This window comes from Cololabis saira, chromosome 3 (genome assembly GCF_033807715.1).
Source record: "Cololabis saira isolate AMF1-May2022 chromosome 3, fColSai1.1, whole genome shotgun sequence".
NCBI classification, from domain to species: Eukaryota; Metazoa; Chordata; class Actinopteri; order Beloniformes; family Belonidae; genus Cololabis; species Cololabis saira.
This window is the reverse complement of record NC_084589.1, coordinates 18,460,687-18,485,806: the sequence shown is the minus strand read 5'-3', so window position 1 is coordinate 18,485,806 and position 25,120 is coordinate 18,460,687. Positions and strand designations below refer to the sequence as shown.

At 40.0% G+C, this 25,120-nt stretch overlaps 2 protein-coding genes across 2 annotated transcripts; both read left to right on the top strand.

Annotated features, from left to right (window-relative positions):
- The first annotated feature begins 86 nt into the window (after nt 1-86).
- On the top strand, nt 87-12,395 carry ice1 (KIAA0947-like (H. sapiens)). The gene is made up of 20 exons (XM_061716419.1): nt 87-264; nt 490-548; nt 1,367-1,478; nt 1,601-1,677; nt 1,773-1,810; nt 1,923-2,005; nt 2,122-2,198; nt 2,325-2,362; nt 2,498-2,580; nt 2,682-2,718; nt 2,921-2,971; nt 3,084-3,161; nt 3,281-3,645; nt 3,750-6,461; nt 6,995-7,157; nt 8,964-9,124; nt 11,151-11,341; nt 11,461-11,558; nt 11,666-11,764; nt 12,167-12,395. The coding sequence occupies exons 1-20, from the start codon at nt 124-126 to the stop codon at nt 12,346-12,348; spliced, it is 4,845 nt and encodes a 1,614-aa protein (XP_061572403.1). The 5' UTR covers nt 87-123; the 3' UTR covers nt 12,349-12,395.
- A 2,795-nt stretch (nt 12,396-15,190) lies between these two features.
- Nucleotides 15,191-25,006, top strand: LOC133426871 (terminal nucleotidyltransferase 4A-like). Its single transcript, XM_061716418.1, has 12 exons — nt 15,191-16,068; nt 16,743-16,866; nt 17,708-17,754; nt 18,130-18,250; nt 18,429-18,536; nt 18,645-18,773; nt 20,617-20,830; nt 21,444-21,570; nt 21,709-21,812; nt 21,946-22,133; nt 22,594-22,731; nt 22,870-25,006. Exons 1-12 carry the CDS (start codon nt 15,407-15,409, stop codon nt 23,305-23,307), a joined length of 2,400 nt encoding a protein of 799 aa, XP_061572402.1. The 5' UTR covers nt 15,191-15,406; the 3' UTR covers nt 23,308-25,006.
- The last annotated feature ends 114 nt before the right edge of the window (nt 25,007-25,120 follow it).

The window sequence follows — 25,120 nt, the reverse complement described above, 5'->3', positions numbered from 1 at the left end:
GGGCGTCTCTCCGGGGTCCTCGCTCGGGTCCTTGACCAACGTGGGAGACACGAAAAATATGAAGTTGTTTTGAACCCAGCTGGGATTTGTGACGCCCGGAGAAAGTCAAAATCGGCGTTTTACATGGTTTATAACGACGGCCGTCTGGATTCCGGGGACTCTGCGCCTCCTGCCATGATGCCGGGAGACAGGCAGGCCAAGACGGCAGCGGTTGCCGCGGACGGAACCGCGGGGAGCTGTACAAACTGTTCTATTCTACACCAGGTGAGACCGTCACACCGGCGCTCTGCACTATTTACACGTGTCTGCTGTATGTCTGTTCCGTATATTCTAACCTCAGGATATAAAGCTTACATCTTGATAATGAATAGGAACTTACCTATTATGTTTTTGTATTTGTGTGTGTGTGGGTGTGTTGGTGTGTTGGTGGGTGTGCTTGTGTTTGTATTTGTGTGTTTGTGCTTGTTGCTCCGTCTCTTCTCTTCCCAGAGCCTGACAGAATACGTGTCGTCATTTCTGGCACTAAAACAGAAGATAACGGCTTCAGAGTGAGTAGCAACGATTGATGGGTTGTCATGGCAACGCTTACTTCAAACAACGATTAACAAGTTTAGACCTTTTTGAACAAAATGCCACATTTTGTAATACAATGAAAGTATTAGTTTTATTTTTGTGGAGAGAGACTTCAAGTAACATGAGGCAAGAATCAGTTTTATGCTTTCTGGCTGAATGGGTTTGGAATTTGTATTTATAGTTTTTACAAATGTGTTTATATGTCCTAGTTTTGAAAAAATAATCCCAAGTGAAACAGTTTTGATGTTGGAAATTGTTTTCTTTTTCAAGACATGAAATTAAGATAAGATAAGATATTCCTTTATTAGTCCCACAGCGGGGAAATTCGCAGTGTACAGCAGCAAAGGGGATAGTGCAAAACAAGAGGCATCAATAGAAATAGAAATAATAATAACAGAGTATGACACACTATAAACCGTACCGATATATACAATAATAATAATAAAAAATACTGGTATACAAATAAGATAACAGACGGATATTTACATAATTGCACGTTGTAGTGAATGATATTGCACATTATTTTCCAGTATGTACAGTATTATTGTCAGGTTGTTATGTATGTAACCTTACATATTACTTGAATACATGTCAATATAAACTGATAGTTAGGCTGATAAATGTGGTCATTCTGTCTTTGAACTGGAAGTAATAATAATAATAGTGTCACACTATGCTTCACAAACATGAAAGTTACAGTAATTAAATCCAGCAGGCATTAACTTATCCTCTTTAATGTGTCTTGCGATTGAAGTCACACGTGCATTTCTTCATCATTTTTTGCCCTGTCCAGTGACGCAATCAGGCTTCAGCAACAGCTCGAAGAGCTTCAGATGCATTTGGTTACTCTGGAGAAAAAGACAGCAGATTATGAGTCTGTGCAGGCAGAGCTTGAAGAAAAGAGGGTATGTCTTCTCTCTGTAGATGCCGATTTAAATGACTATTACAATAATATGTGCATTTTAAACATATTTCTCTGAAAACCTTTGTCAAAGCTTTTTTTTCCCCTTGTTTTTGATTTTTATAGAGTTCTCTGAAGGCTCATGAACATCTGTCTGAAGAAATGGAAAAATTGAAGCAGGAAAACATTATTACAGTGACTCAGTAAGTAAGGGTTCTAGTCATGATCGTATTAGTACAGACAGAAACTGGCATTTGATATTGTGCAAAACTAAGCTATACAATTCTGTATCCATCAGGAATAAGAAGCTTGAAGACCAGCTTAAGTGTGTGAAAGGTAACTTGCACCATATGCTTTAAGTTGTCTTCTAAAAGAGCTTCAAATTTATAAATAATTTGTTAAAATATTCTAAAAGCCTCTTCTTTCCTTTTTTTCTTTGAACTCTTAGATTTGACAGACGTGCAATTACTTGAAAACGCACAACTAAAGAGAGAAAAAGCTGCAATTGAAAATGATTTGCTTCAAACTCAGGTAACAAAAACGGAAAATAAAACATTTAAATTCATCAGGCCTTTATTACTGACACAAATCTGTTTTTTTGAAGAATATTTTGTTGTTTTCTTTTAATTATTATTTTACCAACACAGGTATCTTTGAAAAAATCTCAAGAACAAGCTGGTAAAGCTGAAAAATTGGCGGAGGAGAACGCTGCAATGGCAAGCCTGTAAGAATTTTCAGTGCAGTTGTTGTTTTTTTGTTTGTTTGGGTTCTTTTCTGGTCAGTCATGAACACTTTATTTTATTTTTTGGTCTCATCAACAACTTATGCCATCTTGCTTTCTACTCAACAGGAAGGAGAGTCTTGAAAATAAAGTTAAACTGTTTGAAGGTTGGTTTTATGTTTTATTCAACATGGAAATTATGTTTTGCTCATTTGAGATGACCTGAATGTCAGTTTGAGTGACACTTGCTGTTTTGAGGCTTCACTGTTATAGTTTTTTTTTTTTCCTCTCTCTCTCTTCAGACTCCATTTGCAAACAGAACCATCAAATATTCCAGCTGTCCAAAGAGAAGACTCTGTTAGAAAGAAATATTTTTGACCTTCGGGTACGGTGAAGGCTTTTCAAAATTAACTTTGGGAAAATATTTGTAAATACTGTCACACTGACTTTTTTCAGTATTTGTAATAACTTCAATTTCTCTTGTAGGCGAGACTGATGAAACTGGAGAAAGAACGGTGTAAAGGTAAAATTATTATAATTTTATGAGAATAGAATTAATTATATTAGTTTTGTTGGCTTAAAGGAATATCTGGCATTTACAACATTTAATGTCTGTGAATCTGACCTTTTGAGCATTTGTTGTTCAACAACAGCAGAGTTTACTGTATTTCTGACTTAAAATGTAATTGAAATTAAATAAACTGTATCTGATTACTTTTTCCAAGACTTTAGGAGCACAAGAACTCAAACAAGTGCAGAGCCAAAAGTTGACAAAGGTATTTTTCTGGTTTCACTTAATTCATTTATTTGATAAGCACACACATTGACCCTGAAATTAGGTTGATTTTAATAGTCTTTGATGTGAGATTGTTTTGGCATGTTCTACAGAAAAGGTACGGATGCTCCTGCAGAGTTTGTGGGCCTGCGTAGAGCAGGATCAGTCAGCAGACATGTTGCCCTTTCCAGGTGAGGCATAATAAATCCCTCTTTGTGTTATTGTATTCTTATTAGCTACTGTAAATATTCATCATTCCTTGTATTTTTTATTTTTTTACAATCTTCTCTTTTGTCATTGTTAATTTCAGAGTCCAATTGCAAGAAAGTTCTTCCATCGTCTCCACAGAGTAAACTGCAGACTCATGCGAGAGCAAAGTCCCTGTCTGCTTCTCCAAAGTCCAGGGAATCACACAGTTTCCAGATCCAGACAAAAGCCACTTGCACCCAGTTAAAATCGTGCACTTATGCACAAGAAGCCATCAAAAACCAAGCATCTCCTCTGCGCTCAAGAGGCAAGGAGAGAACAGACAGTCAGAAAAAGCGCAAGAGGTCATCCAAGCAGCAAGAATGTGATGAGCCGTCCGCAGACAGAAGCAGCCCTGAACTTTCTCTTTATGACATTTTGGAATTATTTAAACCAATGCTTTCCTGCATATCCCCTCTACCAGACTTGGTGAGAATTTGTTTGAATTTAAAACTGTTGGACACTTAAACTTATTTTGTGGCTGTGAGTTTTAATGTTAGATTGTTGCTTTTCTTCTTTTTTTTTTCTCTCAGGACACAAATATCAATGAGGAATCCAAGGACTTGGACAATGAAGAAAAAGTACATCACCATGGACCTGCTGAGGACTCCCCCCATAGACTGGTCGCCTTGGATATCACAGCATCACTATCAAAACACAACAGTCCAAGTTTTTCTGCAGTTCAGAAAACTGACAGTTTAGACTTGATGGAAACTACAACATGCGAACCCCAGCCTGTTTCCACCGAGAAAAACTTGGGTGAAAATGGCACAAGTGGTGCTTCTAAACTGAAGGACGAACCTGATAAAGATCATGGAAAAATGCATCAGCAAAAAGACATGTTGCCTGAGGAGGACCCAGCGTCTATGGATTTAGCATCAGTACCATCAGTACCATTACCATCATCCTCTTCTACAACAGATAGTTGGATGCATGAGGTTTTCTCATTAACAACGGAAAGTCCTGAGTCTTCATGTACTTCGAACATTAATGGTGGTGACCCCAGCAACATATCTGGACCTGAAAATTCTGTTGAACAGGCAAAAGAAGATGATTCAAAGAGTGTTACAAAGACAGATGTGGAAACAAGCCTTGGTGGTGCTTTTGATAATAAAACAGTTATTTCAAATGGTGAACAGTTGCTCAGAAGAAGTGATGAAGCTGTAATATCTGAAGAAGCAGACGATGAGAATCCTGATGCTCCCCCAAAACTGAAAGAAGTTTTGAAAGGGATCACTATCAGAGAGAACAGTTCAGAAGTTGAAAAAAGTGATGTGGAGTCTTGTCAGGACAGTAAAGACAGCACTGCAGTTGAACACATGAAGAGTACTGGCTCTCTCTGCAGAGACTCTGAAGTACAGGAGTACACAACATCAAGTACCAATGACAATGTGAGTGCAACAACAACTGGCAATGACAATGTGAGTGCAACAACAAGTGGCAATGACAATGTGAGTGCAACAACAACTGGCAACGAGAGTGCAACAACAACTGGCAATGACAATCTGAGTGCAACAACAAGTGGCAATGGCAATGTGAGTGCAACAACAACTGGCAATGACAATGTGAGTGCAACAACTGGCAATGACAATGTGAGTGCAACACCAAGTGGCAATGACAATGTGAGTGCAACAACAAGTGGCAATGACAATGTGAGTGCAACACCAAGTAGCACTGACAATGTGAATTGTGCCTCAATTGAAGACCTTGACGAGAGGATGGAAGTTGATGCACCCATTGAGCTTCCTGGGGAGGATGATGCACGAGATGCTGCACAAGAAAATGAAGGAGTCAACATCACAACTTCAAATGAGTCAAATTCTGATAATAAACCTCTGTGTCTTGAAAAGCCACTGGTGTTGAAGAGGAAAGATGAACTTGTTTTAAAGGATTTTGACATTGAGACTTTGAAAAGCAAAGTTATGACTGAAGATGCACCTTTAATTCCTGAATCCACAGAAACAATAACTGTTGACTGTACATCTTTGGAGGAGAAAGCACATTCTCTTTGCCAAGAACAGAGTCCTGCATGTGCAGCGCCTACTTTAAAAACACAGCCTTTGGAAACTCATCCAAACACAGCAGAATCAAATGTTGACGATACAGAACAAATTGCAACGAACAAATCTCCTCCTCATGTTGACCAGCAGAGCATCAGTGAAATGGATGATGTCAAAGATATTTCTCAGGAAAGCATAGATGCAGTTAGTACTGCTTTATTTGTTAAAAATAGTGATGGCACAAAACAAAATAATAGTTTAGAGCCATGTGCTAAAGCACGCGAAACAAGTCCATGTAAAATTATTTATACAAGTCTTCAAACTGCAAAGTATATCAGCCATATTCGCTCTGAAATGGGCCCTCCACTTCCTCCTGCCCTGACCCCTGTGAGCACCCCCCCGAGGGAAAGTAAATCTATCAACCCAAGGCATGCTATTGGGAAACTTTTATTTCCCTCACCCATGCAAGAAGTGGTTTCTCCTACCACTCCATCCCACACCCACGTTACACCCAACGGTCAGCAGCTGAATTCCTCCTCCTTCAACAGCCCGGTCCCTCTAAACGGAGTCCCTTCATCACCACTGCAGTTTGGCTCTGCCACTCCAAAACACGCTGTGCCAGTTCCTGGTCGCCTGCCCTTGACAGCAATGAATTCTTCTCCATCTTCTGCTAGTCCTCCTCAGGAAAACTCCATGAGGATTCTTGACACCATGTATCCAGAGCTCTCGGCCCGCGCCCGGACTCTAAGCATTCTCAGAGGGAATGTCAATCTCAGCATTTGTTCTTCAGAGAGTAGAACGTCACCCACGACTACTGACAAACAAATATCTGTCTTTAAAACTATAAGCTCCACTTCAACAGCCTTCACAAAGACTGAGATAAGGGGAGAAAAAAGACCTGCCATCGGTTTATCTCAGGCTAAAAACAGCAAATGTCAGAAGCTTGATGGAGGTTCTCCTGGTGTTACTGGCAAGCAGGCGTCTTCGGTCTCGTCAAATAGTGGAGATGAAATCCGCCCAGCACAGACTCTGACTGTTGAACAGTCCTCAAGCAATCCATCCCTGAAAGCTGAAGAGCCTTCCAGTGAAAATCTGATCGTTAACTCTTTAAAGAAAGTCCAGAACAAGTGCTTTGACCTGTTGCCTGTTATCCAAAGTCACCTTTATGTTGGGAACCTGCCCAAAAAGCCTGTCCTGAGAGATGAAGAGAGGGAAGTCATCTCTGACATTTATCATCGTAACTTGGTAAGAACTCTTTCTTTACCATTCTCATATTCTTAAAGTTATTTGCTGTAGCCTGGCAACCTGATGGTTCTCAAAGCGTATGTTATATTTCCTTGGGTAGAAGGCAACTAGTATTCCTAATATCCGAGCAGATTTTGACCTACAATAATTATATGATCTGATTTTCGGATGCAGGGAGGTGCTCTGTTAATACTCTTTGACATGTTTCTATTCAATTTTGATTTCCAAACTGTTTTGTCTGGTATCACGTTTGATCTGTACCAGAGAAACAGCTGTTTCCAGGTCATCGCTGGCTATTTGACACACATTGGATTCAAAATATCATTATGTTTCCTTAATAATTACATCTAATTTGCCAGTTTTTAGTAAAGCTTTTATTCTCATCTGAATTTTCACTGATGACATGAGTGACTGCATTTTCTGTAACGGTTTTAGTTGGGAAAGACTTTATGTAAAGGCAGTATTGTTTGTTTTCTTTTTTTTTTTCTTGCACGCTGCACTTAAATATTTCTTCCACTTCTTCTCAACTCCAGGCAGATGACATGATTCTGGCCATCTTGAACAAACTGAAAGCTGAAAAACGCACCCTCAGCCCAAACTACATGCAGGCCCTCTGCAGAGTCTACACAGGGCTTTGCAGACAGAACAGAGACTGGGAGAAGGCTCGCGTTCTGGCCTACAGCATTCTCGTTGAAGGTTGGCAGTTTATTCCAGAACCTCCTTTACTCACTCTTGTTACACCGACACAGGTCCCCGTTTTTCACTTGATTGGTAATTCATGCACAAATTAACAGGGATATAATTTAATAATATAACCCATGTGGACTTTAATGTTGAACGCAGCATTGTTGAAATGCTAAAAAAAACTAACCTACTTTTTTTATAATTTTTTTTTTTCATTCCTGTTGCTGCATCTCAGTCATATTCATACAAACAAGTTTGATTATTGCGAGGGTCATGTAATCATTAGACTTGATTTCCAGAGCTTCAGCCTCTTAGAAAACAAGCTGCATTTGGTTTCTGTTCTTCTGACAGCTTAGAAGAACCATCTGGTTTCCTTTTAACACAGTTTCAAACACATATTTCAAAGGTACACCTATAAAACTATAAACTGTTTGTTTTACATTAGATGAATAGAAATGTAATCAGTAATAAACTATTTACACAACATAGATAAAGGATGTCAAACAAAATATAATGTCTCACAAGATTTATTTTCATTTAATCTTGGGGAAGGCAGCAATGCACTAAACCCCAGCCAGTCGGTAGGAAAAGAAGAGCAGCTTTATTTAACAATGCCACATAAATCGTACATACACAACAATAATGGCAATGAGAAAACATCTATTATCATGGACAATATTTATAAAAAAAAAAACAAAAACAAAAAAAAAAGAAGCCAATTAGACATTGCGAAACAGATATGGGATATGTTGGAAATTAAAAGAATAAGAACTAAAGTAGGCAACTTAAAACAACTTAAACGAGTCTGTGATGTTGTGGTTGGCTGTTATGGTCAGTTGATGGCTCCTGCATGTTTTTTGTTTGAATAGGATGCAAATTAGTATGTCCTTCTGCATTTCACAGAAAATGTCAGTTATGCAGCGGCCCTTCGGTGTGGCCAGGGACACATTGTGTTTACGTTGCTAAAAAAAAACATGGTCACATTTGGTTTGACTCGGTCAGAGATGTTCAATAAACGAGACAGCCCACTACGGTTCGGTTTCCTGTATCTGTGTCAAGTGACTGCCACGCCCCTTTAGGAGACCGGAAGTAGGTCCTGAGTCTATTGAGTCCTATGGGAAAAGTGAACGTGAGCACAGATTATTACCAATTCCTTTGCCCCATAGTAACCTAAGTAAATATGGGACCAATTTTTCAAAAGCCACAAACCTTCTGAACATTCTGACACCAAAATGGCAATTTTCAGACCGACAGATTAGGAGAAAATGAACTTTGTTTGAGACCTGTCTCTGTCTGAGCAACACACTCTCGCGAGATTTGGCTCTCATCGTTTTCCCATCGGATAAAATGAAGTTTAAAACTAAAATAAAACTTGCTTCTTTGCTTAATAATACTGTTATTTTTATTATTTAAGTCTTTTTGGAAGAAAGTTGTACTGTATCTAGTGTTGTATGTTCCAAAACGATGTGGGGAGAGGGGCGGCCACGCCCACTTAGGAGACCGGAAGTGTATACCATTTCATACCATTGGCAGTAACGGTAATGCGCTATCTTCTGTATAGAGGATCTTTGACTCGGTGCAGTCTCAAATGCAAGTGTACCACATGTAAACAGGTTCTATGTCACATATGAACAAATAGTGGTTAAGTATAGCGAGGGGGAACCCTCTTAACTAAAAACTGCGGCCTTTCTTTTCCTTCACTTTAAAAAGAATTGTGAGCAATGAGATTGAATTGAATTAAATAAAAAATAAAGTTTTTCTTTCACCATGTCGACACTTGAGCTTAATTGTATTAATTATTTTATGCTTTCTTTCCAGATTTCCCAGATTCTGCTAAGCTGATTTTGTTTATGGTGACCACTTGGCCCACTTTTCTCTCGCACAGTAGTTCTCTGTGCCAAGCCGTTCATAGCATCACCAAACTGAAAGCCCAAGAAGGGTTTCTCAACTGCCTTTCAGCTTTCCTTGATTGGGAAAAGGTATGACTCAGGATTACATTTACAGGAATTTTGACTTTTTTGTTCAACATTGGGGACACTGTTTAACATCTTGTCTGGAAATCTCTTTCTCTCAATCCCACGCACACACACAACACTTTGCATAATTCACTACCTGCTAACTAGACATTAAAAACTGTCTGTCTGTCTGTCTGTCTGTCTGTGTATATATGTATATGACAGTGTTTGTTAATGTTCTTAGTTTGATGTGTTTTTTTTTTAACCAGTATTACTAACGGAAATGTTTGTTTATATATATATATATATATATATATATATATATATATATATATATATATATATATATATATATATATATATATTTTTTTTTTTTTTTTTTCTGAAAGGGAATTGGGAAAAGGAATTGTGAAACAAGTGGCACTAATCCTTGGATCAATTATTCAACTGCAGTGCCCACAGTAGAGTCCCGTGGATGTTGACATAGGGTATCTTTTGGAAGAACTGATTTCAAATTGTTAGATCAGTGAAGTTTAATCATCTCTCAAAGCCCCACATATATTGACTTTGTAAGAAATGAAATGTCAGTTTTAGAGAAAACCCAACTTCATTGTCCAGAGGTTAATTATTAAAGACTGTAGGATGGATAGGATTGATATGCTCCAACAGTATTAGTTCTGTTTTACACGCTGCAGCATTTCTTTCCTTGCAGGAGGCGAAGCACACATGCTGCTGCAGCACCACTTTTCCACACACACCAGAGCTACTCTTTGTAATGACAGTAATGCTCTTGGCTGTGCTGCCCCCTGACCTGCACATTATGCATCACGGTGGAAATGTTGAAGTGCCGATTTCTTTAATCACAAGATTATATATAGTCTGTTGGTCACAAATGATGAAAGAATCTTTAGGATAAATGAATTGAACCGAATCACTCAGTGAAACAATCCATTCACTTCACAGTTCAGCTGAGCTCCGTTGTGAACGAGGCGGCGAGCAGAAACTGCATTCTCTGATCATACTCGTAGTTAACGGTGAACTTGAGTCTTGAGTGATAGACGGCGGCTTAAACTGTCAGAATCACGCTCAACAAGTCTAAAAGCAAAGGTGAACTGTAGAAATGGTAAAAAGACCAATAAATAAGAAGCAGCACTCATCTGCAATAATTAGTTAAATGTAAATATTTACCACATGAGTCTGGTTTGTTTGTGAAAGCAACAGCACCACCGGAAGCGAAGTGTCATGAGGCTCGTCAGGAACTCCTCAGTTGTGTTTCAGTAGAATACATTTTAATACAGATATAGCAATATACAATATAGAACAGAATATTAACACAATGCAACGATAAAAGAAACTATTGAAAGCCCTACAAGTAAGGGGAATGAAGCAAAGACGAGTACGACAGAGGGAGCGAACAAGTAAATGCCAGGAATCCAATCAAAAGATACCTGAAATGTATGTAAGACTGAATCCATCGTATTGTGACAAATATTAGCAACACTTCCTAGAGCAGTATGTCTATAATAAACATTCAATAAGAGTAGACTTAAAAATTTGAGCAATGCTGAATTATAAACCTCCCTTACCCTGACATTTCCTCCAACCTTATGAAGCTCTGCTTGGTTGGTCAGAAAAATGAGGCTTAAAATCAAGGGCCAAGGTGGCTCTGTAAGCCCATCTGGAAAGTGACAAAGTGAAAGCAGGTGACCTAGCTCACCCTCATCCCGCTCAGCTTGCCCATATTAGTTAACCTCAGGTGAAGTTAGTTTGCTAGTTTTCAAATTCAAGACACATTTTTAAAAATGTTATAACATCTGGGGATTTTCAAGAAAAAAATAATAAGAACGAATTGTCCCTGTTGACCAAAACCTTTTCTCCCCAACGTCTGTAAAAGCTGCAAGTATACTCCAGGTGTAAAAGGGACCTCGATGCATGAAATCCATGTTCTTAATAGGCTGACCAGTTTATATATTTATATACATCATCTCTTGTTGCTTGTAGTTTCTAAGTCTTCCAACAGTAAAACTTAATTGTCTCTCTACACCTGCAGACTCCAGCCTGCAACATTGACCAGCTCCTCTCTGCAACACTGTCTGAGCTCAAGTCGGGGTCAAATCTGTCTTTCACCAAACATAGTCGCTATGGAGAAGACCTGGGAACTGAAGCTTGGGAAATTATCTTCACTCTGCACCTCCTCTGTTCAGAGAAGAAGTGGAAATGGACCTATCAAAATGTCATAGGGTATGTTTACCTTTCCTCCTGAAAATGAGACTACATTGTACTGAAAATATAAACGTATCCACTCTGACATGAAATATAAGCAAATCAACTGTGTTTCCATCTTTGTTCTACTTTGACAGCAATGTTTTGTGGCCACTTTTGAACACTTGGGTAACACAACCAAAAGATCAAAAATCCATCTGTGATGCAACTATTGCCACTGTACTCCGGCTTGTAGGTCAGTTGTTTTTGTTGCTTTTTCTTTCGTATGAAGCAAAAACTGATGTGTTGTGTAATTTAATAAGAAGACAGCAGATAATTAAATTGTCTTTTTTGTTCAAATAGGACGCCTTGGTCAGCTGGGCCTTAAAGAGAGGTGTGTTGCCTCTGTGAGCACTGTTGCCAGTGTCATCAACACATTTGGGAGACAAGGGCAGGTTGAAGGTATGAAATATGATCTACAGTCAGAGAAAATATATTAATTTTACTGAAAGTTCTCCTAAATTAAACTTACCTGCTGTATTCTACTGCCCTTATTTTTAACAGCTTGTGCTTTTTATTATTTTACTTCTTTTCTTATCATCTTATTCTTATTTGTTATTTACTGTCTAATTATGTCTTGCCGCTTTTAATGTCAATGTAAAGCACTTTGAATTACCTTGTGTTGAATTGTTCTATATAAATACATTTGCCTTGCCTAATTTCCCCCACTTGCTGTCATTACTTATAAATATACTAAACACATTTCAAATATTTAGGCATGTCCATATTTATACTAGTCAGATAAGGGAAAGAGGTGTTAAGTTCCACAAAGACTTCATGTAAAACTGTATTTTGTGGCTGCAGGTGTGCCATGGGAGGTCCAGTTAGCAGCCGTCTACTGTATCTACGACCTGTCTCCCTGCGACCCCAAACAAGCTCTGGATGTGCTGGCGTGGTGGAGAGGAGAAACGACGCAGTGTGTCCCCCCAGCTGTCACTAGTTGCATTAATCAATTAGGATCTATTTGTAGGCAGCTCAATAACTGAAAGGGTTGAAACCCACAGGAACTGCTTTTACTGTCTGCATCTTTTTTTTAAAGACAAGATGAATACCTCAATGTGAATTTTAACTTGGTGATTGGCAGCTTAAAGTATGGCTGTTAATTGTTAAGGAGCAAAGAGTGACAACAAAAATATCTCCTCTTTGTTATATAAGGTGTCTGGAACTTCATTGTAATTCAGTTTCTTGAATTGAACAAAAATGTTGAGGAAAATTCCAGACATCTTATTTTTTTATGATCAGTTCTGATCATCAGATGTTTTTGTGCTTCACTTCTGTAGCAAATATGATTGTGAAAGGAGGCTTAAAAATGTGTTTTCCTAAAGTTTTATTTAGTCACGTCTTTCACTATGCACTCAAATAATTTCTTGTGTCTGTTCTCAGGTAATACTGTTAAATATTGTAGAAATGTAAGTGTTAAGAGTTTAACTGTGAAGCTGCTGTAAATATATATTAGCAATGTTTTTGTTCTGATTGTACATTGCCAAAGTAAACATTTTGTACAGTTTGTTTCAAATATTATTTAAATTTTTCAGATTAAAATGTACATAGATAAAGTTGACTGCCGCTAATAAACAACATATGGTGAATTCCAGTTAATATAAACACATTCTTCAGGCAGATCACTGTCCTGGGTTGTGCTGCATTCAAATACCTCGTAGATGGGAACATCAAATCCAAAATCTTTTCCTATTCGACCACCAGGCATTTATCAAAGTAGGACAAAAAAAATACCGTCATACCAACTCTGTTGTATTAATTACCCAAAAAAAGTCTCGTGCGTAAGTCGTTAGCTGCAGAAAAGAAATGGTTAAAACGCATTCGTGCAAATGATAATCGTATGGTGAAAGATTTAAAATGTTGTTTGCTGAGCTTTGTGCTTTTTTTATTTATTTATTTTTTTTAAGTGAAAGTCAGGGTTGGCGAAACATGCCCGATACGTTTTTTTTGTGGCCAAAGAGAAGTATAGAAAATCCTGGGTTTCTGAATGCCTTTAAATGCAGTTACCGTCTTCAAGCTGTCAGTATCTGCTAATATTGTATAAATACAAAAGGGAGCCCTTTCCGGAACTTGTTTCCAAAATAAAAGCCTTACACGCGTCGGTCTGCATCAGATATTTCAAAATAACATTTGAAAAAGTAAGACATTTTTGATGTTCGTAAGTAAATAGACACTAATACAAATGGGACATTATTGTGAATCCATATCTTAACATTAAAAGAAAACAAAATTCGTATTTTAAATATAAAATTTTGCTCAGCGTAAGGCAAGTTTATTTGTATAGCACAATTCAACACAAGGTAATTCAAAGTGCTTTACATCAACATTAGCTGCAAGACACAAAACAAATAAAAAATAAAATGATAAGAAAAGAGGTAAAATAATAAAAAGCACAAGTTGTTAAAAAGTAAGGGCAGCAGGTACACATTACATTCTTAAAATGGCAAGAATTACATTTCTATACGGTCTAAACGTACAAAGACCGGGTCAAATACAGTATTACAAAAGTAATCTGTAACAAATCGTACGGTGAACTAAACCAATTTGACAATTCTATGCCACAATGCCTGTTTCCAGGTCTTATTTTACACAACTAACGAGAATTATGCTTCTATATGGTCAATTCTTACAAAGACAAATACAGTAATACAAAGTAATGTACCAAAATGTACCGTACTTTAAAGATAAATAAATACATTTGACTTAATTATGTTGTTAGCTCAACTGCAGAGATTTAGATTAAAAGAAAAATACAGAAAACACTACTTTAATATGCCATTGCTTGTATTACCTGTAGACTTTACATGTTTTACATACAAGAACTGAAGAACAGAGGGACTGTGGGTCAGTCAGTCAGTCAGTCAATCTGACCAACAACAAACCAGACTGTGCAATAACCAGGACAGTGCAATAACTTTGTGCAATATTACAGAACACTTTTTCTATCCTTATAATTCTTTTTATGGCACCAAACTTTCTATTATTATTTTTGTTTTTTACCTTTTACTTTTATTTTTATCTTTATTTTTCATTTTCTTATCTTTTTATTTTTATATGGGTGCTTGGCTTTTGGGGTGTTTGAATTGTAAATGAAAGTGCTGTGTGTGTGAGATGGAGATGTCAATTTCCCCGAGGGAACCTCCCAAAGGGATTAATAAAGTCATATGAATCTGAATCTGAATGTTTACTTGTATTACCTGCTGTAAACATGTAAAGTCTTATTTACGTCCAGAAATGTACATTATCACACTGACAAAAAAGATCAAATGTGGGAAGGTACTTGTACGCCATAGACATATATACATATATACAGGACTGTCTCAGAAAATTAGAATATTGTGATTTTCTGTAATGCAATTTTATTATTTTAATTTTATTATTTAATTATTATATAATTTTAATATTTTAATATTGCTGATCATGGCTTACAGCTTAAGAAAACTCATATATCCTATCTCAAAAAATTTGAATATTTTGAGAATCTTAATCTTAAACTGTAAACCATGATCAGCAATATTAAAATAATAAAAGGCTTGCAATATTTCAGTTGATTGGTAATGAATCCAGAATGTATGACATTTTTGTTTTTTTAATTGCATTACAGAAAATAAATAACTTTATCACAATATTCTAATTTACTGAGACAGTCCTATGTCTATGCTTGTACGATTGCAACTAGAGGTTTGCTAACTTTTATTTTGGTAGGTGAGGTTCCGGTCGCCCCCAGCTGAGCGTGAGCAGCTTGCCGGTGCTCGCGGCGCGAGGGCGTGCTGGATGATTTAAATCCCTCGCACATGCGCAGTGGCCGCTCCGTCTTGATGGGTTCGCCATATTGGCTCTGGTAAGGGGAGTGGATCCGGCCGAGCTGCTTGACAAATCTCAGCAGTTTCCTGACATGGAGCACTTTAAGGATAACAAGTAAAAAAACGGATAACACAAAACGCACTCGTTTACCTTGACTAGCGAGAGCGGCTATTTCGCGACCTCCGCTTCTTGCCAGTATCTTAAAGAGGACAAATCGTCCAAACTCGAGTGAGTGGAGTGATGGATCCCAGGACCACTTGGATCCAGCCGGAGCAGAAGGGACCGGCCAATTCCCTGTGGACGCGCATTTGGGAGACCTCGCAAGGTTTGGGGGCCAACTCCTCCGGCGGCAACAACCTCCTCAACCACATACGGAACTTCGCGGTGCAGAATGCCAATGCCCCCGGCGAGCAGGGACCGGGGCCGGCGACGGCGGCGCGGCTGCCGGAGAAACTCCCGCGGAGGGACGGCAGTAAGGGCAGTAACGGCCGCAGGAAGGGCTCCCTGTCGCCCTCCTCGTCCTCTCTGGACTCCGAGGCCGAGAGCTCGCCCTGCGGCTCCCTGCTGCACATAGACAACCTGAACGTGTCGGAGGAGGCCCGCACGTTCCTGCACTACGAGCTGAACGAGAACAACCTGCGGACCCAGCAGGGACAGCAGCAGCAGCAGCAGCAGGGGCCGCCGGCGGGGCTCCAGCCCCAGCAGCAGCGCTGTCGCAGCATGCAACACTCCGCCGGCCACACCCCCACCCTCAAGCTCCACCACGGGGGCAAACACCACCACCACCACAGGAGGCAGCTCAACCGGGCCAACACCTTCCACGGCGTACACCCGCTCCTGCACCCCGGGGACTCGTCCTGCAGCCTGTGGAAGATGCGCAGCTACAGCCCGGGCGTGGACGGGTAAAAGAGTGATTTATGGTTCTGCGTTGAATCGACGCAGAGCCGACGGCGTAGGGTACGCGGCGACGCGCGCCGTACGGAGCGCGTCGCCGCGGTACCCTACGTCGTAGGCTATTATGGTCCTGCGTACAATCGACGCAGAGCCTACGCAGAGCATACGCCGTACCCTACGCCGTAGGCTCTGCGTCGTTTTAACGCAGGACCATGGCCGGTGTCGTGCCAAAAAGTGATTGCCTGCCAGAATCTGATTTGTCCCCTGAAAATGGGTCTTTTTTTAACTGCCAAAAATTGATTGAAGGCCAAATACAATTAATGAAAGGTTGTTTCTACCTAAATATGATTTGATCTCATTCTTGAGCTTCATATTACAAACACTAGAGCTCACATGATTGCTTTTAACTCTTTTAAAGGACCATTACAACACAAAATAGGCATTTTCACCTGCCAAAAATTGATTGAAGGCCAGATACAGTTAATGAAAGGTTGTTTCTACCTAATTATGATTTGATCTCATTCTTGAGCTTCATAATCTGAAAATCTGACGTTTTAGCGCTATTGCTCAACGAAATCAGATTCTGGCAGGCAATCACTTTTTGGCACAACACCTGTAATATTAATTGTGGTGTGCTTTGACTTGAATTCACGTTTTTCCCCCCTGTCCTGTTTGTTTTCAGTCTTCACGAAGAAATTATGGACTTTTTCAACTTCATGTCCCCTAAACCCGAGGAGCAGGCCATGAGAAGGGATGTTGTGAACAAAATCGAGTCTGTTATCAAAGATTTGTGGCCCACAGCCAGGGTGAGTGTCAGCTTTTACTCTGTAACCTGTCTAACTTTTGTTAGCGTGATAAGTTGAGGTTTACTCTTAGTGCTGCTGGGTTCTTGAAGGGGGGGCATAATTTGTCAGGTAGGTGCATATGCATGTCTGTGCTTGAAAGCAACGCAAAGCACTTGAAAGCAAAGCAGCTCCTTCATTTTTGTTTAAGGTAGTCTAGCTCTGGAAAAAAAGCCTCCCCGTCTTTATTTGCACTCAGCTTTATATCATGTTGCGTTAACTGTTAAAATGTGTGTTGTGCAAAAAGCTTTAACTCTGAATTCAAGAGATGCGCCACAGAAGGGGAGGCTGGAATTAAATCAGATGGTTCAGTCTGGCCTTTAAAATCAACCACTATGACCAGAGCAGTAAACACATGGTTGAAAAGGGATATTTTTGGGATGTGTCCCTGCTGCGTTGACGAAAACCTTTCATTAAGCCTTCAAGAAATCGTATCAACCTCTCACAAAAGGTTAAATGTCAACCTTTTCTTCAAGGCCTTGATCCTATCCAACACTACTTTCCTGATGTGCTTCTTCTCCAAACTTTGTTGCTTATAGATGTTTAAAGTTTTGTGGCCGAGTAAGATTATTCAACAGGAAACGGGTAAACCTGTAGTACTAGGAGCTTAGCAGGTGATCAGCATCTCGTATTGTGGCCTGACACAACCAGCTTCAGTTTCAACATATTGACTTACCATGTTTGAAGAGAAAAGTATTCAGGAAGGGAAGAGCAGAGGTTGATGGAGTGTCCAACCTGTCTGCAGACTTTGACACCATGACATGATTTAACCCAGGATTGACACATTTCCTCTTGTTCTCTCCAGGTGGAGATATTTGGGAGCTTCAGCACAGGACTATATCTTCCTACAAGGTAATGTGTGGTTTGTTTCATTACCCTTACATGCTGTACAGTCTCACCTTTTTTTATAGAAATGTGCAAACTTAATAGATTTTAGGAAATGAGAACACTATTTTTGGCTGAGTTGACCTATCAGGTAGTTTGTGTATGGTGGCGGTAATGGGGGGTTGTCTGCCCCGAGCAATCATACATTTGAACCGATTATTCAGACTCTGTGTGCGTGAGAGAGGGGTGACTTGAGACAATTTGTCACTTCTATTGAAATTTGAAGAACATCAACTTGCTTGGACCTTGTAATTTCTCTGGTCTGGGCATCATTGTCCTCCTCAGGTGTAGATGTTATTTGAACGAATAAAGGTTTTAAGAGTTTTGCTTTTCTGTCCACAGTGACATCGACTTAGTGGTGTTTGGAAAGTGGGACCATCCCCCCCTGCAGGAACTCGAGCAGGCCCTGAAAAAACACAACGTGGCTGGTCCGTACCCCATCAAAGTCCTTGACAAAGCTACAGTAAGTAACCAAAGGATTTTATGTTTTGCTTTTGAAAGTTGAGGTCACATTCGGCTCTGAATAGCGAAATAAAGTTTCTCATAAAAAGCTGTTTGGTATATCTGCCCCCCTTATTTTTTTTATTTTTTTTTTAGAAATTTACAAATGATTTTAAACTATATTTGCATTTTATCGTCAGGTGCCAATCATCAAACTAACTGATCAAGAATCAAAGGTGAAAGTTGACATCAGCTTTAACGTAGAGACCGCAGTCAAAGCAGCACAGTTTATCAAAAGCTACCTTAAGGTTGGTCTCAAACACTTGGCAATTCTGGCAGCATGAACTATTAACTACAGCATGTGATAATTGTTTTCACTTTTTTTTTTTTTTTCCTCTGCTCTTCCTCTTTTGTAGAAGTACACCGTTCTTCCACCCCTGATCTTCGTTCTGAAGCAGTTTCTATTGCAGAGGGATTTGAATGAAGTCTTCACCGGAGGCATCAGCTCGTACAGCCTCATACTGATGGCCATCAGCTTCCTGCAGGTACACAGATGGATTAGCGGTTCAATCCTTGGCTCTGCTCAGTGTCGTGCCGTCTTTGTTGGTGACGCTGGTCACCAAGTTGGCCCTGATTTGACTGTTTGTGTATGTGATTGTATGAAGAAGGGAAAAGAGCACTGCTTAGGCTAAAAATGTTAAACTAAAGACTGGTGTATGAATGTGAGTGTGGAACGTAATGTAAAAGGCTGGGAGTTGTTGACGAAAATGCAAAAACACAAGTAAGGTTATTGCCCCTTTTTTTTCATTTTATTGTTTTAAAGCACATCCACGATTGCTCAACTAAAGTATTTCTATGCAGGCACCAAAAACCTCAACAAGTGCGCTCCTGGTACTCAGTTTAAAATAAATTAAAAAAACAAAAGCTTAGAGCATCCTTCTTTTGTGAAGTTTAAAACTCCTTTTAATTGTGGGAAGACTGAACTACTATGACCTGCTGGAACCCAATAACCCTGCAAGTGCTTCAACCATTATAGGTGGTTTGGTGTAGTCACCTTATTTTTCCAGCAGAGGGTGCTGCAGGTATGTAGGACATTTAGTAAATTTGCCCTTAAGGGATGATCATGTTTTATAGCAAGTATAAAATGGTACTAGTGTTATGTTGTCCTGTATATGATAAAGTAGAACTCTAAGATGGGGTGGTTATTAAATTACAGTAGTTGTGGCTATAACTAAACAGCTGCCTTTTTCTGGGGAGACTAAGGCAGATTAATAAATAAATACTTTGGGGTATGATTTCTGTTTCTGCCAATTGACCAGTTTTTCTACTTATTTTAAAGTTGGTTATAAACTGTCATCTCAGATTAAGGCTACTTTCCTACTGCAGGTATTTTAAATGTGTCTTGTATCAGACTTCATTATGAACAGGCTTCTGCTTTAAAATGACCTGCATGCGCAGGAAGACGAAGTGACGTCAAAGTTCATCAGGTTTACCGACGTAAACAAGGATGGATCCACAGGGAGCCTGGAGCATTTCCTTTTTAATTTTTTGCGCTGTGAAAGTGGACTAATTCAGGAAATAATTATCAGAAGAAACTTGTGGGAAGGGAGAGCAAAAGTATTAACATCGGCCCACGTGGAATGATATCTGTACAGAGATGTGTGTGGATGAGGGATCAGAGCGAGGAGTGGTGGACTGGGGCGTGACCCGCTTCACTGAAGCAGATTTCATTCACAAAAAAACTCGCCAGGGAGAAATGTGACATTAATCACATAAGTGATGTCAAAGACAAGTGAAATTTGACCTGACAGTTCACAATGAAGTCACATTGAACAACAGCAGATACGTTGTCCTGATTTAGGACCACATAGAAAACAACCCTTTTTTTGTTTGTGGGCAAACAAAAAAAGGAAGATCGGATTTGGGTTGCTTTTTTTTTTTTTTTTTTTTTTTTTTTTTTTTTGCAGCGTGGATGTAGCCCCGAGAACACGCGACTGGTGTTGAGCGAGAGCTGCTGGGAGCTGCCGTTAGTTGTCAGAGGCGACGCCAGCAAGTTGGATTGCCACGTCCGATGAGCTTAACGGGCAGAAATGTGCCAAAACTGGCGTGGGTTGAAAAAAGACTGTATTCAAAACGACTACAGCCAAAAAAAAGGATTAGTTGTTACACAAATTAAAACATGACTATGAAAGTCGGGTGGTCGTGCAGATTCATATCTCATGGAAACCTGATTCTAGAGGCGTAACATTCTTCAGCATTTTGACTGTATCCTTTCAAAATTCCTCTTGTTCTGGCACATTTTCCAGACATCATTTCATTCACCTTCAAATGTCACCTTTTTAACAAATTTTTCTTTTTTCCCCCCCTCTGCTCTGTTTTGTTAATCAGCTGCACCCTCGGATCGACACGCGGCGAGCCAACATTAACCTGGGCATCTTGCTAATTGAGTTCTTCGAGCTGTACGGTCGTGATTTCAACTACTTGAAGACTGGTATCCGGGTGAAGAACGGAGGAGCCTACCTGTCTAAAGAGGAGATGCTCAAGGCCATGGGGAACGGGAACAGGCCCTCCATGCTCTGCATAGAGGACCCTTTACAGCCAGGTCAGACTGCCATTGGAAATGTTTATAAGGACGTCATGATCACAGGCACAAACACACATTCATCATCTCAGTGCAAACAAATGAGAGAATTGAAACATTGTCTTTCAGTTATGAAGATGAGCTGCTTGTAATCACAAATTCAGTAGTACTTTGTACTCCTGTAGTACAAATTCAGTCCCAATAAAATGAGCAAAAATAAGAACATTTATTTTTGAATTTGAAGGACCTTGCATGTCAAGGGTGTTTTTTTTTTTGTTTTTTTTTTTTTAATTTGTAGGCTAGTTGCAATGTTTTTGAACTTTTCTTTCTGTTTCCCAATATTGAGTTATATATTGATAGCTTTTAATTGCCCTCTGTTTGTGAGTTAGTTTATCTTTTTGCTGAAAACCCTGCTTGAAAATGGCTCAGTATGGAGCTAATTTTGATGCCTGCACAGATGGCTTCAAAGTAGCTTTATTATCGATTCATCACATGTCAGACATACAAGGAATCGAGAGGACGTTTCCCACTTCCCTCAACATATAAAGTGTGCAGGCACAATAGATAAAAAGGCTTGCATCGAGTGTTGAGCTGTACAACTTATCCGGCAATGGCCACATTCTGATCCCCTCAGGCAACGACGTGGGCCGGAGTTCTTATGGAGTCCTGCAAGTCAAGCAGGTGTTTGACTTTGCCTACATGGTGTTGAGTCATGGCGTGTCTCCTCTTGCTCGGGCATACCCCAACAAAGAATATGATAGGTGGGTTTCTTTGACTCTGTATCTGATTACCAGGAGACATTCTTTGCTTGCAAAAGAAGGCATGTCATAGTTGTCACGGTATGATGGTTTACCGTTCTTTGTCTTTTTATCTAATTTGTAGCTGCATTTTTGTTACAGCACTCTAGGACGAATAATCAAAATCAGTCCGGAGGTCCTGGCCTACAGAGAATGGACAATCAAGAAATGGAGAGCGAAGCAGTTCACCAAGCTGGAAAACCATGGCAAGTTTGTGTTCAACTGCTTTCTGTATTTGTTTAAAGGCTATATTATGTCCAAACATGTTGGATGTGCTGCGTGAGATGCTGTCAATTTGGTTCAAATATCTCAAATATGCATTTTTCTGTGTGGTTGCAGATATTGAAGCCTGTGAACAGGATCTAGGCCGACTGATGCTCGTTGATGATCAGAGAGACTCTTCTTCCCCCCTCAGTGCAGAGTCCCTCTCCCCTCCTCCAGTGTTTCTCCCCAGCCCTCAACACCATTCTTCATCATCGTCCTCTGCATGCTCACTCTCTTCCTCGTCTTCCTCTGGGAGTGACATTGTAAGACAACGGGATATTTTCTATATTAATTTATCCAGCCAGTGAAACATTTCTTTATAATTCCTTGTTTATTTAACTGTGATCAATGTTGTTTTTCTTGAAGATCATTTGAAGAATAACCCAATTTAGACCTGGCATTAACATTAATGAGAAATCTAACCAGTGGCCAGCTTTTAGTTCATGTTCACACCTGGTGTTAAGATGTGCATCCAAACAGTTCTGCAGTGATCAGTTCGTACCTCCCCACTCTGCACGTTCAGTCTTAAAAAAGAGTGGTCACAAAAACCACTTTTAAATCCACCCAGGAATTAATTCAGGCCTTGCATTAGCATCGGGCACTTGTGATTGGACTTCCTTGGATGCCATTTAATGCCAGGTCTGGATGGGATCAGAGTAACTACGATGCTGTCCACCACAATGTGACGCACATGTAGTAAATAAAGCCTTCCTATATTCCCAGGAGTCTGATTCTCCACCCAGCAGCAGCGCTGCCATCCAGGTCCACCCGGTGGCCCTGGCCTCGGTCCATTCCATGATCCAGATGGCTGCTGAAATGAGGGCTGCACAATCAGCAGGCTTTATCCACACAGCTCAGCAGGTTGGAGCTGAAGTCCATTTACTTTCCTTCTAATCTATTTATTTGTTAAAGATCTTTTTGTTCCTTGTATATTGTAACAGGGTGAAATTATAGTCTTGTTAGACTTCTTATCTTATCTTTTTTTATCCCCCTCCCCAGCTTCAGTTGCCTTACCAAGAAAACATCACCATTCCTTCTCTCTCCGATTGCCAATTCTACCACGAGAACTCTCCTTCCATTAGCGTTGTGCACTGTCACGCAACGCACGGCGCACAAGTGCCCCAGCCCGCTAACCCCAGCAGCCCTCTCCCCAGCCCCCTCCACCACCCTCACGTGAGAGAGCCGCAGAGCCACACTTACGCCATGAGGTCCCACTCCCACGGCTCCGTTGAGCCACACAAGTTCAGCTTCAAGCACAACCAGTCCGGCAGCTTCCAAGCGCAAAATTACCCTCAAGGAAACTTCAGTCCCCAGCGCAGGTTTGTTCCCCAGGGTCATAACACAGGATCAGGCTTCAGGAACCAGCACCAGTACAACCGCAACACCTGGCGACGCAGAAAGAGGGACAGTGCTCCTACTCTCAACCAGAGCCGGTGAGGACTCGGGCCGTTGGGACTCTGTGCTTGTATGCATTCTGTTTTTTGTGTCTTTTCAAACATCCACCTGCGTTGTGCAAGAACTCACAAGTCCGTTCAAGTTGTCTCCCTTTCCATGCTGGAAACTTGGAAAAGACTTGCTGAATGTTTGCAGCTCCTCCTCTGAGCGGAGCGTACACTAGCACAAACTCGGGCTGATTTTGATGAATTTGTAATCGATAGACTGGGCCTTCCTCACCAGTGTCACATCTCCGTTGGTCGAAGAGGTGTCAAGTATCGGTTTAACATCAACATTTCAAATGTGCCATAGTACTGAGCTGGTCGATCAAAGATCTTGACCCTTTATCGGGGCTTTCTTATCAAGATTTGGGCGCATTTCATCGTCTGAATGCAACTCCCCGTTATTTCAGAGCTCTTAAAGCTTGAAGTGTCATCTACAAGTTGTGCTCTGGACTGAAGTGAAGCACTACCTTTCCTACCTATGCAGCGCAACGCTGACGATGTTTTTGATGTGACGGCACAAAACAGACGTTGTCTTAAGTGCTTAAACTGTGATGACTGGTTTGAATGTACCAAGTTTTGTGTGTTGTCGTAAAATTTTATTCTTTTCTTTTTTTTTTGTCACAACACGATTTTCACAATTTTACATTGGCACTATTTTTTGTTTCATACTGTAAACGTTGCCACCTTAGTTGCATTTATGTGCAATAAGTACTTGTTTTTATTTATTTCACATTTTAGGGGCTCTCCCCACTATAACTTAGTTTTTATGTTGACGATATTGGTCGGTGCAATAGATGGATTGAAGGGCTGTGTGAGCGTGTGTGTGAGTGATTGAGCGTGTGTGTGTGTTTGAGCGTTTGTGTGTGTGACTGACTGGCTTTCCAGCAGAAGGGGGAGCTATAGTATAGCATCAGAAATGTGCCAAAAACCCAATGCCAACATTTTACTCGTGCTTATGTGATCACTTGAAATTTTGCCGACTGCCTGTCTTTTCCGTCACTAGTATCCAGGGCTTTGAGTTGGCTGCATTTCCTTTTGAGGGACGGTGTTGTGGAAATGTACCTTCAGCCATTTCAGAAATGGTTGGTGCTAATTTATTACCAGCAAAGTACTTGTTTTGCCTTAGATATGCTTTGATTCTGTTAAAGCGACAGGTTAACTGCCTTCTTAACTGACCAAACTTGTCCTTTTTTCCTGTAAATATTCAAAGCTTTGTGCATTTTGTTTTTCCCTTAAGCATTGCTATGGTTACATACTTTTTAAAAATTTTATTTATTTTTTTACAAGCTGCCTTTTACATAACACTTCCAGGAGGAGACTCCCATTGCAGTTACTGATTGTTAGTATTGTTAACATAGCAGTATTACCATCATGTCTTTTGTTTCTTTTTCTTTTCAGTGCAGTTACCGGTCGTCAGTGTTAACATTGTTAATAACAGTATTATTAACCATAGCAGTGTTGGAATCATTAGGGTTTTTTTTTTCACTGCTGTCGGTGTTAAACCAAAGCAGTATTAACATTGCGTTTTTGTTTTGTTTTCTTCCTCAGTGTTAACCATGGCAGTATTAACACATTTTTCCAAGTGCAGCATTTTGGCAACTTGTCCAGAAGATCTTATATTGCATTGCACCAAATCCCGAGCTCATGTCCATGTAATGTAGGATGCGTTGCATTGCAACTATCATTTAGGTGTATACCTGTTCTGTTTATTTTCCTTTTTTTAAATGTAAGTTTTCTATTTTTTTAATAAACATTTTAAAATTCCTATTTACAGTTTTATTGTGTGGTGATTTTTAAATTACTTGACAGAA

Excerpts from the sequence above, each read along its gene's own strand:
- ice1 (XM_061716419.1), top strand. The coding sequence starts at position 124 with ATGGTTTATAACGACGGCCGTCTGGATTCCGGGGACTCTGCGCCTCCT. Across the intron at positions 1,479-1,600 it reads CAGAGCTTGAAGAAAAGAGG|AGTTCTCTGAAGGCTCATGA; the intron begins GTATGTCTTCTC and ends TGATTTTTATAG. Across the intron at positions 9,125-11,150 it reads CTTTCCTTGATTGGGAAAAG|ACTCCAGCCTGCAACATTGA; the intron begins GTATGACTCAGG and ends CTACACCTGCAG.
- LOC133426871 (XM_061716418.1), top strand. The coding sequence starts at position 15,407 with ATGGATCCCAGGACCACTTGGATCCAGCCGGAGCAGAAGGGACCGGCC. Across the intron at positions 18,774-20,616 it reads TGGCCATCAGCTTCCTGCAG|CTGCACCCTCGGATCGACAC; the intron begins GTACACAGATGG and ends TTTGTTAATCAG. Across the intron at positions 21,813-21,945 it reads CACCAAGCTGGAAAACCATG|ATATTGAAGCCTGTGAACAG; the intron begins GCAAGTTTGTGT and ends GTGTGGTTGCAG.